General features: G+C 39.7%; 1 protein-coding gene and 1 long non-coding RNA gene across 2 annotated transcripts in view; one reads left to right on the forward strand and one right to left on the reverse strand.

Moving 5' to 3' along the window:
• The window catches only part of PLCL1 (phospholipase C like 1 (inactive)), a 303,840-nt gene that overhangs the window by 245,935 nt on the left and 37,404 nt on the right, over positions 1-20,501 (forward strand). The window contains exons 2-4 of the mRNA XM_074967854.1: positions 1,625-4,096; positions 7,406-7,609; positions 19,069-19,144. Of these exons, the coding sequence (XP_074823955.1) occupies positions 1,625-4,096; positions 7,406-7,609; positions 19,069-19,144 (2,752 nt within the window). The remainder of the gene's footprint in view (positions 1-1,624; positions 4,097-7,405; positions 7,610-19,068; positions 19,145-20,501) is intronic.
• LOC141996103 (uncharacterized) overlaps positions 9,824-20,501 on the reverse strand; it is a 43,822-nt gene continuing 33,144 nt past the window's right edge. Inside the window, exons 3-4 of the long non-coding RNA XR_012641480.1 lie at positions 16,905-16,987; positions 9,824-10,023 (exon numbers count right to left, since the gene is read on the reverse strand). This is a non-coding gene — a long non-coding RNA (uncharacterized LOC141996103). The remainder of the gene's footprint in view (positions 10,024-16,904; positions 16,988-20,501) is intronic.

Here is a 20,501-nt window from a genome sequence, read left to right on the forward strand (position 1 = left end):
ATTGCCTTGACAGATTAGCTAAAGACCTTTAATACTGAAGTTCAGAGGTTTTGTAATTGTTCCCAATAGAGCCAGTTGGCTTTGAATATGGTTGTTGTATTTCTTTGATAACACTTCAGATGTTACTGAATGGGCCAACGTGGAGAGTGCGGTATATAAGATGGACAATAAAGCACAGAGAAATGCTTCAAAAACAGAAAACATTAACAATGACCTACCTTCTCAAAATAGCTATCCCAAGAATGCAGATGTTTGTACTTAGTTTTTGTACTGTTTACAGAGCAGTATATGCTGGGATTTAATTTAACATGTCAAGTTATTTAGACCCATGGTGGGATCCTTAAGATACTATGTTACTGAGTATTTGGTTTTCTGGTCAGATCTACAGTGCAAGAAATATGGGCCTGGGTTTCAAACTAGGTCATTGTTTCCGAAGGCAGAGTTTTGCAACATTGAAGAATTGCACCAGCAGCTTTATGCCTGCGTTTCATTCATGCTCTCTACCGGCAAGTTGTGGGCACAAAATAGCACACGCAAACATGGAGGCCTTATTTGAAAATCAGGCCCTGTGACCTTCAGGGATTATAGGGAGGTTATATTTTTCTGTACTAATTCTCCTGAGGCTTTGGCTTTGGGCCGGCAGTAGGTTTTGGGGCTGCAGTTGCTCCTCCTGACCACGGGGGCTGCTGTGGCACCTGCTGAGCAGGTAACTAGGCAGTTTCTCTGCCTCCTGCCTGGCTGGTCTCTCCTCCTCCTGCCCATTACTGGGCAGCATGGAGCCGGGAGGGAAGGTTGGTGCCCTCCTGGTGCCTAGGGTGGAGCCGGGGTTGGGCGCGACGGGGCACAGGAGCCAGCGGGAGCCCATGCTGGGGGCCAGAAGGGAACGCAGCATTGCCAGCCCAGCGGGCTCCCCGGCCGGCTTTGGGGGGTGAGCTGTTACCCTGTCCGCGGCCCGTGAGGCCTGTTGTTCTTTCCCTTCTGGTCGCTGAGCCGCCAGGGAGGGCTCGGCTCGTGCTCCCAGGCTGTTCTCTGCAGCCTGCAGGGTTGGAAACGTACCTTCCTGTCAGTGACCGCTGCGAGTCTCCCGTCTTCCCCTGACGCCAGTGGCTGGGGCTTTGTGGAAACACCAGATATGGCGAGAGAGGGGCAACACTGAAGCGGGGGAATGGAAAGCGGGTCAGAGTGAGGGCAGGGCCATCTCCCACCTGCCCAGGCTTTCCCTTCTACCTCAACTCTTCCCCTGCCGCCACAGTCTCTTCTAGGATCTCCCCCCACTCCCTTCATCCCCGTAGCAACCCTACAGGTTAATTCCATAACTGGGAAGCTTCTCACTGCTCAGTGAAGCCTCCTCAATCCCAACTTCTCCAGGTACCTTGGTTGTCCACAACCCCTCTCCTCCCAATATGCTTCTCAGGAGTGATTGTGACAGCTATGTTGTTGCAGCCAAGCAAGACACTGTGTAATTATATTCTATAGCTGAGTAGAGAATTGAATTATGGGAAGGGATAGTGCTTTATGTTTTGATGATCAAACAAATATAAGGTAGCTGTGCTTTGTATATTATATATACACTTGCCAAAGGGACAAAGAAAATGTACTTAATTCTTTTTAAATTATTTTACAGGATCCTTCCAACCAAAAATGTGGCAGGAAGAAAACGGTGTCCTTCAGCAGCATGCCATCAGAGAAGAAAATAAGCAGTGCTAGTGACTGTATCAGTTTTATGCAGGCTGGGTGTGAACTGAAGAAAGTCCGTCCAAATTCCCGCATTTATAATCGTTTTTTTACTTTAGACCCTGACTTGCAAGCTCTTCGCTGGGAACCTTCCAAGAAAGACCTTGACAAGGCTAAGCTTGATATTTCTGCTGTAAAAGATATAAGACTAGGGAAGAACACTGAAACATTCAGGAACAATGGACTTGCAGACCAGATTAGTGAAGACTGTGCATTCTCTGTAATTCATGGGGAGAACTATGAGTCTCTTGACCTGGTTGCCAATTCAGCTGATGTGGCCAACATTTGGGTGTCAGGTTTACGGTACCTGGTTTCTCGTAGCAAACAACCTCTGGATTTGATGGAAAACAGCCAGAATACCCCACGGTTTGTGTGGCTAAAAACTGTATTTGAAGCTGCAGATGTTGATGGTAATGGCATAATGTTAGAAGATACATCTGTAGAGTTAATCAAACAGCTTAATCCTACCCTAAAGGAGTCAAAGATTAGGTTAAAATTTAAGGAAATCCAGAAAAGCAAAGAAAAACTAACAACTCGAGTAACTAAAGAGGAATTTTGTGAAGCATTCAGCGAACTTTGCACAAGACCTGAAGTTTATTTCTTACTAGTGCAGATATCTAAAAACAAAGAATATTTAGATGCTAATGACCTCATGCTTTTTTTAGAAGCTGAGCAAGGAGTTGCTCATATAACTGAAGAAATGTGTCTAGACATTATCCGCAGGTATGAACTTTCTCAAGAAGGACAGTTGAAGGGATTTCTTGCAATAGATGGATTTACTCAGTATTTAGTGTCCCCAGAATGTGATATTTTTGACCCTGAACACAGAAAAGTTGTCCAGGATATGACCCAGCCTTTATCACATTACTATATCAATGCATCTCACAATACCTATCTCATAGAAGACCAGTTTAGAGGACCAGCTGATATCAATGGTTATGTCAGGGCTTTAAAAATGAATTGTAGGAGTATTGAACTTGATGTTTGTGATGGTCCAGATAATGAGCCCATCATTTGTAACCGTAATAGCATGACATCACCGCTTGCCTTTCGAAATGTTATTGAGGTAATAAACAAATTAGCCTTCATTACTTCAGAGTATCCTCTCATCCTCTGCTTGGGTAACCATTGCTCAATACAACAACAAAAAGTAATGGTTCAACATATGAAAAAGATTTTTGGAAACAAACTCTACACAGAAGCACCTTTACCATCAGAAGCCTACCTTCCATCACCTGAGAAATTGAAAATGAAGATCATTGTGAAAGGGAAGAAGCTTCCCTCTGACCAGGATTTATTAGAAGGAGAAATCACTGATGAAGATGAAGAGGCTGAAATATCTCAAAGAATGTCTGAAGATTATGTGAATGAACCAAGGCTGATCTGGCTATGCAGAGAGTTGTCTGATTTGGTATCAATATGCAAGTCTGTCCAGTACAAAGATTTTGTGGTATCTATGAAAAGTCAGAATTATTGGGAAATCTGCTCTTTCAGTGAGGCAGAGGCCAGTAGAATTGCAAATGAGTATCCAGAGGACTTTGTCAATTACAACAAGAAGTTTTTGTCTAGGATATACCCAAGTACTATGAGGATAGACTCTAGTAACTTAAATCCCCAAGATTTTTGGAATTGTGGTTGTCAGATAGTGGCAATGAACTATCAGACTCCAGGACCAATGATGGATCTACATACTGGCTGGTTTTTACAGAATGGGGGATGTGGCTATGTCCTTAGACCTTCTGTTATGCGTGATGAAGTATCTTACTTTAGTGCAAATACAAAGGGCATCGTTCCAGGGGTCTCTCCTCAAGTTCTACATGTCAAAATTATCAGTGGTCAGAACTTTCCAAAGCCCAAGGGAGCTTGTGCAAAAGGGGATGTCATAGACCCATATGTTTGCATAGAAATTCATGGAATTCCTGCAGACTGTGCAGAACTAAGAACTAAAACTGTTCAGCAAAACAGTGACAATCCTATTTTTGACGAAAGTTTTGAGTTCCAAATAAATCTACCAGAGCTTGCCATGATCCGTTTTGTTGTTTTGGATGATGATTATATTGGTGATGAGTTCATAGGCCAGTATACCATACCACTTGAATGTTTACAGCCTGGATATCGACATGTACCCTTGCGCTCCTTTGTGGGAGATATCATGGAGCATGTTACACTTTTTGTTCACATTGCAATAACTAATCGAAGTGGAGGAGGAAAAGCACAAAAGCGCAGTCTGTCGGTGAGAATAGGAAAGAAAGGAAGCGAGTATACCATGCTGAGGAACACAAGCCTTAAGATTATAGATGATATCTTTAAACTAGCAGTGCATCCATTACGAGAGGCCACTGACATGAGGGAAAACATGCAGGTATGAAACTTTTTACTTCATTATTGCTTTGTACTGAACACTTGGGTAGAGATTCTGATCTCAGTCACAGCAGTGTAACTCCATTGAAGTCAATGGACTTGCTTCAAAATTATACCTGTAGAACTAAAAGGAATATCTAGCCCTTGCAGTTTAAATACAGAAAGTGCTGATTTGCAAAAGCTTGATATTTACTGAGGTTAATTAACATATAGATGTCAGGCTAAGCATCTGTTTAATTTTTAAAAAATATTTAAAAGAAAAAAAATCAAAACCCACTCTGCTGATTTTAGCTATTTGGGAGATTTGAGTTGAGGACTAGCTTGTATCTCCAGACCATAGGACTAGAGAGACATCCCATCCTGTCTCCTTTTTGAGGAATGTCAGCTTACCTTTATCTTGCTAATGAGAGAAAAGTGTGTGTGTGTGTGTGTGTGTGTGCGTGTGCGTGCGCGTACCTGCGTGTGCCTAGAAACACCCCAATGTATGAGTCATTAAGGTCTTGTCTACATTACAGATGTGTATTCTGCTAAGAACTATGTGAGCCTACCTAAAACACATTCCTCCCTATACCACACGTGCTCTATACATTTAACATGTCAACCAAATACCATTTGGATTACATTTTGCTTTTAGCTAAATGCTGGTTATGTCTGAACTGGTTCAGTGCAATATGGACAGCATTAACACGGTTTGGGCTGAAATGGATAGACCTCCTGCTACAGTACCATAGTCCCAGAATCCAGTTCTTATAGATGTGTTAGGAACTGTGGGATAAGCACCCAGTTTGCAATTGAAAAAGTTTAATGGACTGGAGTAAACTGCAATGGTTCAGAACGTGAGTCAGCATGGCAGGTTTGAACAATTCGTGCTTAATTTCATTGCAGTCTCACTGGTTCAGTTAGGAGAAAATCAGATCTGTGGTGTAGATGGTGCCAAAGAGAAAAAAAACTTAATAGGGTTAACCAATAAAAAAATTTATTTATATAGGAGAATGTACAATAGCTATTTCCTTGGTAAAGCAAAGGAAACAGTGTATTTATCCCTGGACAAGAACACATTTTGTATTACTTCACTGACCCTGCAGTTCTGGACAGAGTCTAAAGGAAATTTAGTTTTGGCAGCTGGAAAGGTTTACAAAATGACATAAGTTATAAATCACTCTCAAAGGACTATCTTAAGCATATCTTTAAGAATGGGAAACTCTTCCCAGGCTTTTCTTCCTTGCAGGACTTGAAAAGAACTAACTTGAACCTCTGACTCCATCTTCTGTTCCCTTACATTCCTTTATTCTGTAACAATAAATATTAGATTACAGCTGTATACACTAAGTAGTATAACCAGAAAATAATTTATAAACCTGACCTAAAATATTATTAGTGTGTGTTCAAAAATTAAATTTTGGTTCTAGATCTTGTTCTCAAAGATGTTTTGTATGACAACCAGACAACAGATTTTATTTTCTAGTACACCATTCAAATATATTTGGTTAACAGAAGAGCCTCTGTTAATTACTGGAACATTTTCTGATGCCTGACCTACAAAGATATAGACTCCTGCAAATCCACAGATATCCACTTTATATCTGTGGATGTCTGCATCTGCGGATGCAGCTGTATTGTTTACTATCTTTGCGGACCAGATACGGATCCAAATTTTTGTATCCTCACTGGGCTCTAACAGTGACATTGGGTGCAAGTGCAGATGCGAATACATATAAAAGGTGGAGTGCGGGTCACAAGTTCACTATTGTGGATGCAGATCGGATGTGGATCCAAATTTTTTTATCCTCACAGGGGTCTAAAATGCAGTATGGTAACAGTTGTGTTCTATTGGTTGCTACAATGTTCTCTTACTCGGATTTTTGTGGATTTTGGCAACAATGGTTGGAAGAAGATAAATCACGAGGACAAGTCAACCACATGTCTGCTGACTTCTGCATACATTCTGGAGTTTTAATTAGGTTTGACCTGGGTCACCTGGTTTTCTTACAGGTGACCGATGAAAGAGAAAAAATGTTTGTGCCCTTTTTTATTTTTTTCGATCCACAATGCAGCCCTTAAAGCCAATGATTTTTCTCTTGCTTGCTTTTCTCGTGAGAAACATCAGATTTTTCCAATTTATGTTTGCTGGAGGACAATGGACAATTAGAGAACTGGTGTCATTATGACATAAGAGATTGAAATCTGCGCACTTGAGGGGAAGAGCTTTTTAGTCAGACTATTTAAAATTCTTTGAGCCAAATCCTGGCTGCACTGTACTTGGCCTGCCAGAGCAAAGCACTTGTGGGGCTGGCAGATTGGCTGTCTGCGCATTCCACCAGCGTGGGGGAATTTGCAGGTGGTATAGATCTGAGTTAAAGGGAATGAAGCTGGGTATCTCTAGACATGCACATCTAGAGCCTAGTGATCTCTAGCTGCTGAACCATCCAGCTGCGGTGGTGGAGAGCCAGTGGCACTAACACCAGCCCTCAAGTTGCTCCATGGTGCCTCAGGACAGACTGATGCTGGACCAGGAACAGAAAGCATAAAACTGCGTTGGGCGTAGAAGAGCTGGACTTTAGAATCTGGCCCTTTTTTTTTTTTCACAACTGTTAGGGCTTGCCTACACTGCGAGTTACTGATAAGCAAGCCAGGGTGTGAATCTACAATGCACCAGTTTGCCACACAATAGCTTGCTGTATGGACACTGCTACAGTGCAGTGAAATTTCCAGAGTGCAGCTTAGTAGAAATTTCAGTGTGCTGTAGCAGTGTCCACATGGGACGTTAATGTGCAGCAAGCTGGTGCACTGTAGATACTTACAGTGGCTTGCCACGCAGGAAGTCTCTATATGGACAAGCCCTAATGCAAACTGCTGACAAAGTTTTGGGATAAAAGTTTTATTTGTAAAAAAGTAAATCCCGCTCCCCTCAATCAGGTAAGGGTTGAGTACTCCAACCCTTTGAACCCTTGAGCAAAATCAGGGAAGATGAGTTTATATTTCTGATATTCCTAAATTTTAAAAAAAGGAGATAAATATTTTTCAGGCCTTCTATAAAAATCATAAAGAAGCAACAAAGGTCACAACCCTTTTTTTTATTTTACTCTTTGCAGATTATCTTTTAATTCTTATGAGTTTCTTATCCTCACTGACACTGTATTCTGAATGAACTCAAAACAGTATGATCACAGGGGCAAACTTATTCTTAGAATTTTCCAAATGCTCATGAAACCTTGTGTGTGTGTGCGTAAGAGGCATTAGTTGACTTACTTTTATAAACCAGAATGGGATGGTGAGCTACAGTAAATGGAAATCCATTTTTTCCCCACAGAATGCAATTGTGTCCGTTAAAGAGCTTTGTGGACTCCCTCCAATTGCCAGTCTGAAGCAGTGCATCTTGACTTTGTCCTCACGGCTCATAAACAGTGACAATATTCCCTCTGCCACTGTCTATATGAAAGATACATTCCCTTACCTGGAGCCTCTGGGGACCATGCCTGATGTGCAGAAAAAGCTTATGGCTGCATATGATCTGGTATGAACTTTTATAACTGTATTTTTATTACTGTGTTATAATTTTGAAATATGGTGGGCCAATTCATGCTTCTGTTACTCTTGTGAGAGGTCCCATTGAGGTTAGTGGGGCTATTCATATGCATAAGATAAGCAAGATTTGGCCCTTAATCATGCGATAGATTTGTCTGTATTCACTTACCTGCAGTTTGATTGTAGTGAATTATATGGCTGGAGATAAAATTCTGCAAAGTTTCAGCTACAGGGTAGCAAGATATTGACGTACAGGGAGCATTATTTTAGCAGTGGAAAGGGCTAATACAACTCATTATTTTTAGTGAAAGCTTAGATTATGCAGTAAATAGCTAAAATTGTACAAGATCCTAACAGACAGTATTTTTGCTCTCATGCTTTTTTTGTTTTAAGGTATGTTTCAAATAATACTAGAATAAATCACTGGGAAATTTACCTAGAAATTCTTCATGATGGAAAACTGACTAAGAGCATACGAAAGAGACAGAATGAAATAAATAAAAAAGGATCTTGGTTCATGAGTCCACATATTTCTCTAAAGTATTTTCCCCCAGCTTCATCTGTTTTAGGATGATGATTTAACATGTTCAAATATAATTCCTTTCTAAAAAGAATAAGTCCCTATTTTTCAAAGTTTTTCTCAATACATATTTTCTTTTTTAGATCGTGTCAGTATGCAGAATATTGAAATCTGTTGTCTTTTCTTGATGAAAGAGTAAACGATGTATCTCAACATTAATATTTGAAAGTATAATATAGTGTCTGTGTGTGGGGATTACACCTTCAATTGCTGAAATAAGTTATTAAAGTGTTTATTGACGAGATAGTGAAAAATGCCACCCCTCCTTATTGTCATTTGCAATGGCGGTGATTCTTTTTCATAGAGAAGTGGCTGTTAACCTTGAGAAATTTCTTTCTACTAGAGGAAATGTCAGTCCATGTGACAGGTGAAAAATGGGATCCAGTGTATGTTTATGCTGGTAAAAGTGAACCCAAACTATGAAGCTTTAGTGAACTCTGAATTTAAGTTATGCAAGGAACATGTGGGGATAAATTAAGAGATAAGGAGATTAATAGAGCAGAAAGGGACAATCTTTGTTGTTGTCCAACAGTTCTCAACTGAAAGGGCTTGTATTCATAAAACTGAAAACAAAGGGAGACTTTGGCAGAACACCATGTAAAATATTTTGTGTATGTTTTTAGTAAAACATACACAAATAATAAAAGAGATGGAGAAGATTTCAAATCTTAAGGACTGGTTCTGCAGACACTTGCGCTATTCCTTTACTCACCTAAGTAGTCCATTAACCTCAAAGGGCTACTCTTGGGTTTACGCAGCTGGAGCTTTGTTTGCCCTACACACAAAAATGTTGATTCATATGAACACTGAGTTGTCTATTAAATACCTTAATGTAGCACATCTCTTATGTTTGAGATGTATTTTTTAATTGCTTTAACAGAACTGTTATGGGATGTTATGAAAATTAATCTCTGATTTAAAAAAAATGCTACAAGTGTTGTATTTTTTCTGTGGGGAAGCCTGTCGTGAACATACCTTTTTTTCCATGCAAATGGTAAACTCTGTCAATGTGTTTAATGGGGCATAGACAGCTTGGCTATTCCACATGAATGAAGATGCAGATGCTCTGAGACCGGTAGCACTGATCTTGAAAACAGTTAGCTGTCTGTTATATTGGATTGTGCTTTTGTCAACAGACATGCTAGACAAAGATCATTTTCTGTGGTTTGTTTGCTTTTTTCCTGGACAATTAGGTGTTTTTTAAATTATTATCGAACCTTGAAAAGTACTGTAGTTACAGTTCCAGAAACAAAGCACGTGGGATGTTTCAAATTGTGCTACCTTAACGTTTTGTTTGAGAGAGTCTCTCAGAAGAATTTCATATTTGTTTCATTAAAAAAAAAAGGCCTCTCTGCAGTAGTTTGGTGGAACTTACCTTCAATTCTACATTTTATGAAGAAAAAGAATCCTCTGAAGAAATCCGGGGTGTATAAGAGATCCACAAAGTAGAAAAAGGGATGGAATCAACTAAAAGCAAGAAACTTAGAGGAAGTGTTGTCAGAAAAATTAATTTATCTATTTTGAAGAATATATGAAAATGCAGGAACATGGTTTATGGCTGTTTATTTTCCAAGTTTACTCGTAGATTTGGTTATTACCATATATGATCAATTGATTCCCCCTAACTGTTATCACTAATTCTCACCCACCTACAGTTGTATAATATAATGTTTCATTTGTAAAGCTACAATTCAGATTTTTTCATGTAATAGGAATCTTCCTGGATTTCTTCATTTTCACCTTCACTTGTGCTTGCTCACTTTCTTCAAAGGTCATCACAGCAATCTTCTTTGAGGTGGGCAGCATGCAGCTCATTTTAGAACCTGTCAAATTCATTTAAAAGTTCATTGATCACATTTAAAAAGGAAATATTTAGCATGTGAAAGTGACAGAAGCTAAGCTGGAAAGTAGAGATGGTTGAATTGTTTATTGCAAATAATTGTACAAGTAATTTAGCACTTTTTTAGTTGTGAATTGTTCTAAAAAAGAGTCCGATTCCTGTGTCTGCATTCAATATTCATATGCAAAATAGCTTATGCAAACAAATTTGAGCCTCTGGTTGCTTGTGAATAGTTCATTTAAACTGTTAGCTGTTTGTGGTAACCATTCACCTAAGTCGCACGGTATTGTTTTTCCTCCCTGATTGGAAGACTAAAGCTTTTTAAACACAAGTTATATTTAGCAAATAATAAATAAACGAATACTCTTCTTTGCACACAGACACCCCAGCTCCTGTGCAGATACAAATACTTCTGTCAAAGTGTGCCACACTTCTAATTTCAGCCCTATTTGAATGATGTGTGTGGACACAAGTGTGATATATATAGTCTTTTATTCCAATGGGAGAGGTACATCTTTTTCACGTGCATCATTCAAAAATGGCTGAACAGATTTTCCAAACTTTCCCAACAAAATTTGTCTTTCAACTGAGGCAATTTCAGCACCAAAGAATCATTTTTCAGACAGCTCTGAACAAGTAAAAATGAGAGGGGTGGCTAACTTCACTAGTATTCACTGCCAAGCGAATATTGTAATACATTGATGTCAAGCATAACTTAAAGCAGAATTTGGTCCAACTTGTGAAAATTAACTATGTATGGAAACTTGTATTGATATTTGGTTTTAGAGTTTGGTTGCATATTTTTATCTAGAGATGGGTGTAGTGTGGTAAGAGCAATTTTTAGATTTCTTATTGTATTTTCTCTCTTTTTTCCCCTGTCCATCTGTGTGTACATCTTTCTCCATCTGTGTATCTTTCTCTTTCCTTCCTCCAGTCTTATTTTGGTTTATCTTGCTCTCCCCCCCAGTCGCATCCATTAGTTCCCTGCAAAATAGGGCCTGAATGATATCAGAGTTCTGAATATGAAATACCATTAGGTTGCCTTTCTTTCACTATTTTGTAACATAGATATGCTCAAAGTACAACAAAAAAGCAAGTATTTCTGCTGATTTGTAGGCTGATTGTATTCATTTTTAAGCCCAAAAATCTTACAGTTCAGGGATAATATTTTTTCCATAAATATTTGTAAAGAAACAAAGAGCAGTATCAAACTGAAATTCAGGATATTTGTATTCAGACCCTTTGCTGTCCTACTGTAACCTATTATATGTCAAACTCTCCCATATGATGTCAGCATTCTTGATAGGCATTCTTAGTACCACAGTGTGTTGTGCGTATGTTCAACATATAGAAAACTGAATTTGCTGTATATTGGCATAGATATCATGGTTTTGTACATAGCCACTATCCCTTTTCTAACCCTGTCAGCATCTAGATTTTTCCACTTCTTACAAGTCTTGTTGGCAGACGATTACTTGCTTGGCTGTTTCTTGTCCTAAATACCTGCAAGAAATGCTTGATGTTAAAAGAGAGAATCTTTTTAACATTTTCATTAATTCAATTTGCACTTCAGTTGTTCGACCAATAGATTATATTTTTGAAGAGGGAGGGCAAGATTCTTCCCCCACATTGACAAAGATGCATTCAAGAATACAGAGTTTACAGGGCTTTTCTCTCAAAATTCTCTCCTGACTCCACTGAGAGAGAGAGAAAAAAAAGTTCTCCCTTTTTAGTGTTGTTGATTTCTATTCTTAATGTCTGGAATATTTATTATTTGATTTTTTTGAACTATCCCTCTGTATCATTTATCTTCCCAGAGAGAGTAGCACTTTAATTTTTCACTTTTTTTGGTGAGGCTGCCACAATAATTTCCTCTCCCTTTTTCAAGTTACAGAAAAACATGTAAAGAACAAGGAAATAATTTGTACCAGTGTAGTTTATAAAAAGAAATCCTTTGTTTTTATTGATTCTCCAATTAATTTTCTCTTAATACATACAAGACTTAATATTTATATGGGCAAAGAATTCAGGTGTTATTGTTAAGATAAATATCTTACTAGCACCTTAGTTTATTAAAAGTGAAGGAAAGTTAACTGACATGAATGGCTAGAAGTGGATTAGATTTTAAAGTCCTTGCACTTCATTCAATTTAGACAGTGAAATGAGACAGGTCAGTTTCATTTTCCATTCACTGTAAGTTTCACTTTCTGCTTCTCATTTACTACATACCATAGTGCTGTTATGTTTGAACCAAATCTTACTTATCATACTATAAACACATCAGAGGTACAACTACCAGGGAGGGAGAGAAGTTGTTTAAGTTAAGCGCCCATGTGGACACAAGAACAGATGGATATAAACTGGCCATCAACAAGTTTAGGCTTGAAATTAGACGAAGGTTTCTAACCATCAAAGGAAGTTCTAGAACATCCTTGATCCTTGATAAGTTTATGGAGGAGATGGTATGATAAGACTGCCTACAATGCCATGTAGCCGAATTGCGACTGCTAGTAGCAAATATCCCCAGTGGCCGGTGACAGGACACTAGAGGAGGACTCTGAGTTACTCCAGAGCAGAGGTGGGCAAACTACAGCGACCGCGGGACCCTCCTGCCCGGCCCCAGAGCTCCTGGCCCGGGAGGCTGGCCCCGGCCCCTCCCCTGCTCTTCCTCCTCCCCTGCAGCCTCAGCTCACTGCACTGCCGGTGCAATGCTCTGGGTGGCAGCACAGCTGCAGAGCTGCGGCCTAACCCAATGCTCTGTGCTGCGCAGTGGTGTGTCTGGCTCCAGCCGTGCGGCATGGCCACCTGTCCTGGTGCTCTGGGCAGCACGGCTATAGCGCCGCCAGGCACCGGTGCTCCAGGCAGCGCGGTAAGGGGGCAGGGAGCAGGGGCGGTTGGATAGAGGGCAGGGGAGTTCGGGGTAGGGACGGTCAGAGGGCAGGGAACAGGGGGGTTGAATGGGGGCAGGGGTCCCAGGGGGCAGTCATCAAGAAGGCAGGGGTTGGATGGGGCGGCAGGGGCAGGGATTCCGGGGGCAGTCAGGGAGAAGGGGTGGTTGGATGGGGCAGGGGTCCCGGGGGAGGCTAGAGGTGGGGGGGCGGATAGGGTGCAGGGGCCGGGGCACGCCTGGCTGTTTGGGGAGGCACAGCCTCCCCTAACTGGCCCTCCATACAATTTCGGAAACCCGATGTGGCCCTCAGGCCAAAAAGTTTGCCCACCCCTGCTCCAGAGAATGCTTTCCAAGGCATGTGGCTGTTGGGTCTTGCAGAAATGCTCAGGGTCTAACTGACTGCTGTATTTGGGGCTGGGAAATAATTTTCCCCTGGATGAGATTGGCAAAGACACTGGGGTTTTTTTGCTTTCCTCTGAAGCATGGGTCACTTGCAGGTTTAAACTGGAGTAAATGGTGAATTCATGGTAACTTGAAGTCTTTGAGTCATGATTTGAGGAGTTCAGTACCTCAGCCTGCGATTAGGGGTCTTTTAGCGGAGCGGGAGGGTGAGGTTCTGTGGCCTGCAGGAGGTCAGACTAGATGATCTGGCCTTAAACTCGATGAGTCTAAGAAGCCTGGCTAGTTTCAATGTGACAGTTCAGGTGAATGAGATGAACAGAATTTTGGCCTTCCTGTTTCCATCATTGCTGAGCAATGTTTAAATTAAAAAATCTATTTTGTTGAAACATTTAACATGTGCATACTAGCTTTTATATCTTCCACCCCCTTACTAAATACAAAACTTACATTTGGGGCTTAACCACTTGCGTGTTCCATCAATCTAAACAGCCTATCATTAATTTCTTCAGTTTAAAAGTGCTTCCTGTACTATTTTTCCATATGGGGAGGCTGTCCCATTAAAAGTATTTTACCAAAAGACTTGTATCTTTCTCCCAGAATTGGTTCCTATAGAAACTTTAATCTTGGGGGCTACTTTCATTGGAGCAATAGTCCCAGATCCTCTGGTCCGATTGAACTGCAATTGAAAAGCACCAAATGGAGGTGGGAAGGGCAACGCCATCGTGGCTGTGGCAGTCCCTGTTAAGACAAGTGTGACTGAATGTACCCCTGTGTTCACACCCTACCCATTATTGTAATAATCTTTGTACAAAGTATGCTTTGTGAGGTATCATTTAAATAACTCATAATCTGTTGATCAATAATGTGGCAAAATGCACATAACAGCATAATATATAAACTTATAAACATAAGCTCAGATCATGACTGAAAGTATATTCTCCAGATAAGTCTGGGGAGTGGCCAAACCAGTTCCTCAGAGACAAAGGTAAGCTAATGTATCAACCAGGTGTAAACAAGGCTGATGGACTGTTACCTGATAAGTGGCCATTCTTTGGAAGGAAAGGAGTCAGGGGCAAAAAAATCTACATCTTAGCGAAGAAACAGCACGAGTTCCCTTCCACACAGATTGCCTGTCTCCTTGCTCCCAGCTGGAAACACTTCTCAAAGGGAAGACAGGACTGTGAAAAAAGGGTCAGACACTCCAAGACATCCCCTTCTTTCTCTCCCTGCCCATCACATTCACTGTACTTGAAGCGACAAAGGAAGCAAGCATTGGACTTTGCGGGGAGGGTCATGACCTATAGGGTTTGGTCAGTAAAACTGCTGAAAGCATGTGGTGAGAAACTGTGCTTGAATTTGATATAGTTTGATAAGTTAGGTTTTACTAAACATCTTATCTTTATTTTTCTTGTAATCATTTTTTACTTTTATGCCTCATTACTTGTACTCACTTAAAATCTGTTTGTAGTAAATAAACTTGTTTTAGTGTTTTATCTGATCCAATGTGTTCAAGTTGAAGTGTCTGGGTAACTCCTTTTGGGGTGACAAGTTACATACATATTATTCCCTTACATTACAAGAATTCCTTACAGGAATAATGGACTCAAGAGATCTGTAATGTCCAGGCTGGGCAGTACAGAACATACATTTCTGGGGGCAAATCTGAGACTAGTGGTGTGCTGGAGTCACCCTGCAGTATAACCAAGGCTGGTGAAAGCTAAAGTGTGGCTGGCAGGCTGCAGTTAAACACGGATGCTCAGGGGATGGCTTGCATGCTGGAAGGCTGTTTGTGAGGGGCCCTGGTAGGAGGCATCCAAACAAATATGAAGGCAACCCAGGGTGCAGGGCAGAGGTGACATCCTTGCTCATTAGTCTGGAATATACCCTGGTATGTCACAATAAGAATATTTTTATTTAAAAAATAAAAAACTGTGAACATCATGATTGATGAATGACATTTGAAAAATTCATTTTAAATTGGTCAATTCATGTAAATACCCTGATGGATTATACTTTATATTTTCTGAAAACCACCCAACGTTGAAAAGGAATGTCACTTTATAGACTAAAGATTATTTCTTCTTCACCTCGGTGCAGTGGTAGATAAGTTACTCCTTTGCCTCCTATCAAGTGTATTGGGGAAGCTCTCAAATCTAAATTGCCTTCTCATGTTTGTTCCACTGGGACAAAGGCTGCTTAATTTTACATGAAAATTACAGACAGGATTGCAAACATTAACAGGCTCAATTCTACTATGCAATCCTGTTTTCATTGCTTTATCCTGGGGGTGTTGACAGCAGCAAGATTCAACTGTCAGCATCAAGAGAGCTGGGGACTGCTCTACATTTTGAGTATTTGAGTAAAGGAAACTTGACCTTTCATTGTAGCTTTTCCCATGAAAACCGTTGTAATTGTTATTCAATATCTCTGTTGGATAGTCTGAGGATAACCCTACCATAAACTCCTAGGAAGAGATGCAGTCAGTGGCAGAAGGTGATCAATTTTCATAGTTTACATAATTTTATATAGAAATTGAAGGCTTGCAGGACATTCATATCAATGCAATTTTCTGAGGTTTTACTGATGATAGGATTTATACATGCAGCGGATGCTGAGCTATGTGAAGGCCTCATAGGTGTGGTTAAGAGATCAGAACACACAACCATAAGCCAAGAATTCTGGACTTCCAAACCTATCCCTGACACGTGCCTTGGGCAGGTCACTTAGCCTCTCTCCTGCTGTTTTTCCATTCTAAATTGGGCATATCAGTACTCAATCTAAATCCTGCCTCATAGGGGTGTTCTGAGGATTAGTAAATTAATGCCAGGCAGGAGTTGGAGGACAGGCCAATCATTTGTAAAGCAGTGTGTTGGCAATCCTGTGGGATGCTGAGCATCCTCCACCCCATTTGTTGAAACCAGTTGGAGACGAGGGCACTCAGCACCTCAGTGGAGGCACTCAGCACCTTATTGAATGAGGCCTGTATAAGTGAGTATTATTGATGAAATTCTGCCAGGTTTCTTTGCCATCCATGACAATACATGCAAATCTTCTTTGTATCTTGGGCCAGTGGTAAGGTGCAATTTTTTGAAAGACTTTTGCTCTCTCCACTGTTGTGACCACACTCTGGGATTCATAGCTGGCAGCAGAAAGGCTCCTTTAATGCAAAATTACTGTGTGCAATGGTGTAGAAAAGCCAGAGGGTTGTTAGAAATTGTCATTTTCTCTCAGATGAAAAGAGAAAAAATCAGCATGACGCATGAACAAGCAAGTAATAAAGAAGGAAAGGCATTGGATACTATAGAAACAAGTTTCAGTCCAGGAGGCATATTTTGACAAAAAATAATTTTATCACGTGAAGCTGTATCAAGCCACCTGTTTTCTGTATGAATACAGGGGGCAATGGATTTTGTTTCCTTGGTGTCCTGAGTATGTCAAAGCAGCAAGATATTTGTATTAAGTATAGTTTTTATATGTTTATTTAGACATAGAGATGTCTAATTCAACATATATAATATAATATAATTATAATTAATATATGATATAATTATAATATAAAAATTGAGACTTACACATCCAGGATTTTGGCGCAGCATGTTATAGATAGGAGCTAGCTGGGAAGTTTGGGGCCATCAGGATTTTAATGCAGACCGATCTGTAATTGGAACATTAACACTCAATAAATTACCAATATCTTTAAATACTTTGTAAACATTACTCTGTTATTGAAATGAGTTACACTGTATTTTACCATCATTGGGGCCAAAATCATCCCACTGTCAATTAAACCAAAAATGAATTTGGCCCAAACTCCCCTCCTGGTGAAATCTAGTTGTACATGTATCTGGCCTATGTTAATGTATATTCTCATTTTTCCTTTGTTCTCCTTTCTCCAGTGTTTCCTACTGTTTGTTACACCCACTTGCTGTGTCTTCTCTTAAATTAGATTATAAGCTCCTCAGGGCAAGGACTGTCATACTCTGTATTTGTACATTGCCGAGCACAACTGGTTGCCCTCTCGATTTGAGCCTTTAGGCAAGACTGTAGTATAAATTAGTATTTGTTGTTTTTATTTCTAAAAGAAACTTAACTCTGTTCTCTCCCAAGCCTTTTTGTCACCTGCTTTAGGGATATTAAGTTTAATGATATCTTTAGTCTTATTCAGCATACTATTAATTCTAAAGGTGCATAAGGACAACTGTTTTCCATATTTGAAAACAGTAAATAACTTCTAATAAAAAAGTCGTATTTTCTCAGGTCTAGAGAATGTTCGGTTTCATGTAGATTGCAGGCTTTATTTGACAAAAAAAAATTTCCTTAAATCATACATGTAAATTGCCCACATATGCTGCCTTGTATACTTAGTGCTCTGTGCAGCTCTAAAATGCATGAAATGCTCAAATGCTTCAAGTGTGTAGTGAAAGTGAGATTTTGTGCTGCATGGGATAGTCTAGAGTGAGAGGAACAGGGGAATATTTGATTGTTGAGCCTCTCTGTAAAGTCCTGGTTCTATGCCCACTGACGTCAGACGCAAGATCCTCATTGAGGTCAATGGTGCAGGATCAGGACATAAATTCTTTCATATTTCACACAACTGAACACAGGAATTTTTTTAAAAAAAAACAGTTGCAGCATTTGGGCCAAGTTTGCATATCATAACTTATGTAACAGCAGGATGTAAAACTATAAAACTATCTGCTTGATTCTTATCTCATTTATATCAGTTTTATGCTGTTTTAACTCAATTGGCTTCAGTGGTGTTACTCTTGATTTATACCAGTAAGAATAAGATTATATGCAAGCCTATGTGTTTTATCTTTGTACATGTTCTTCCTTCCTGTAACAGATACACATGCCATATCTCACAATTTTTGCAAAAGTTAACATTGAAACAACTTGGTTGCTTGACTGGGCTTTTGAAACTTTTTGGAAGGTTTGCAAGCATGAAAGAAGAAGTGCAGTTTCACTGAAGATGGCAAGAAGAGTGGCTCAGAACATTTACTACATGGCTGATGGATGTTGGTTTATGTATTTTCCTCTTACAACAGCCTAAATCCAGGAAGGTACTTGAACATGTATAACTTTAAAGCTATGAGTATTCCCACTGAAGTCAACTACTTTTTGTTGGTTGGCTGGTTTGTTAAATCTTTTTAACTCTTGAGTACTATAGTTGAGCTGCAGAGTTTGTTCTCTGAATTCCTCCAAAGAGAAAAACAAACAATGACGTTATTTGGACTACTCAAGTGCTTAAAGTTATACATGGGCTTAAATACCTTCCTGATGCAGGGCCCTTAATGGGTCAATACATGTTTTTGCTAGGTATTTACTCTGAAGGGCCATAATTCTAATTCTTTGATTTCATTCAAATAAAAAAACCAAAAACCTAGTAAGCACAGAAAGGCTTCATTTTCAAATACAATCGTAGATTTAAGTTAGTGTTTGTCTGCTAGCTCTGTTCTCTATTGACACCACTTCTCTTTCCTTTATGTTGATTAAAATTATGTCTGTCTGATGTAAAACAGCTGTTCTCTGACTTCTGCAACAAAACATTTCCTGAGCAACTGTCATTTACCTTGACACAGAATTGGGAGATCTGATATGATTGACTGATAATAATCTTTTTAGTCTTACTTACACAGCAGAGCTCTTTTTAAATGGTACCTTCTTAATACTTGTCTGAGAGCTAGATATTTAAGCCTGGTAATAGCAACCTGGTTTCCATTTGTTTTCTGACAGATGATTCAGGAGAGCAGGTTTCTTATTGAAACAGCAGACACCATTCATGACAAGATTGTTCAGTGTCAGAAAGCAGGTAATTTTGTTGTATTCTCTGTATGCATTGTTGTAACTCTATACCTTGTTGTAACTCTATACACATTATGAAGGTGGTGGAAACGGAATGCCATAGTTTTTCTTAGAGCGGAGTACAAAGGGGAGAAGCATCTCTGGCCTTCAATTAAATGCTTATTTTACAATTTAGTTACACCATTCCAACTTTTCTAATATGGACAAGGCCTTAGGGACCACTTCTGCAAACACTCACAACTGAATGTAGTCTTTGCTTTCAGCTGGAGTCTGATAAGTGGTCTTCAATAACACTACATACTGCAGTAAACACTACTGTCTGTGATAAGTATTTGCAGGAAGGAGCCTTTGGATTGGTAAACTACTGAGGCCAGAGCCACGTATGTCTATTACACTCCTTAAATAAACAATATAATTAATGCCTTGTAATAAATTCCTTTAATTCCTCCATCTTTAGTAGAGAAAAATTTCATAGAATGGTTTAACAATAACATTCTACTTATTTGTTCACCTAATATAAGAGCAGGGTGGAAATTGGTTTTTGCCTTTGCCCCATGCTTGAAATCCAAACTACTCTTTCCAGGCCTCGCCAGTAGAGTGACAATCATATCACTTTTCAGCACTCTTGTGGTTGGTCACCAGAACTGAGACTCAGAATTGGCTGCTGTGCTAAGGTTGTAGCCTATTTCAGCCATTTAGAACCACCAGTGGGACTGTTTTATTTTTCAAATGTGTCCCTAACAAATGTTAATTTTCATTAACATCTTTAAATCCATATACATTCCATTATTTCCATAGAGCATAAAGAAAATTGTTCCCCCTGTGAACCTTCTTAATTGTGGCTTCCATCAGATGGGCATGGGATTTGTTTATTTAAATATATATTTTAGTCAAAATCATCACTTGAGCTGGGCTGTCAAGCTGGGACAACCTTGAATGAAGGAGACTGCCGAAAATAATTATTAACCATTTCCGGTATCATAAAAATATACACACAGTAAAATCCTCAACAGGAAAGTCACAGGTGTGAAATGATGCTCTCTCACTTACAGTAGTTTAGATCTGGAGTAACTCTATTGAAATAACCAGAAACAGAATGGGGCCCAGAGACTTCAAAAATAGCCTTAAAATTAGTGGGAAATTAAGTGGAACTTAGCAGGTTTGTTCTGGAGTAATGTACCGTAGCTGCTCACAGCTAATATTTTTGCTGGAATGATCAGTTGTGATTTATGAGTGGATTCTGCGTTGACTACTCTACTTCTTAGGATCCATCTCCCACTCTGTGCCTGTGTTTTACTCTGAATGTAGTTAACAGGAGCTACTTGTGCACATCAAAGAAAGAGTGTGGAAGTTAGAGAGGAGTT

This window comes from Natator depressus, chromosome 11 (genome assembly GCF_965152275.1).
Source record: "Natator depressus isolate rNatDep1 chromosome 11, rNatDep2.hap1, whole genome shotgun sequence".
Classification (NCBI taxonomy): Eukaryota; Metazoa; Chordata; order Testudines; family Cheloniidae; genus Natator; species Natator depressus.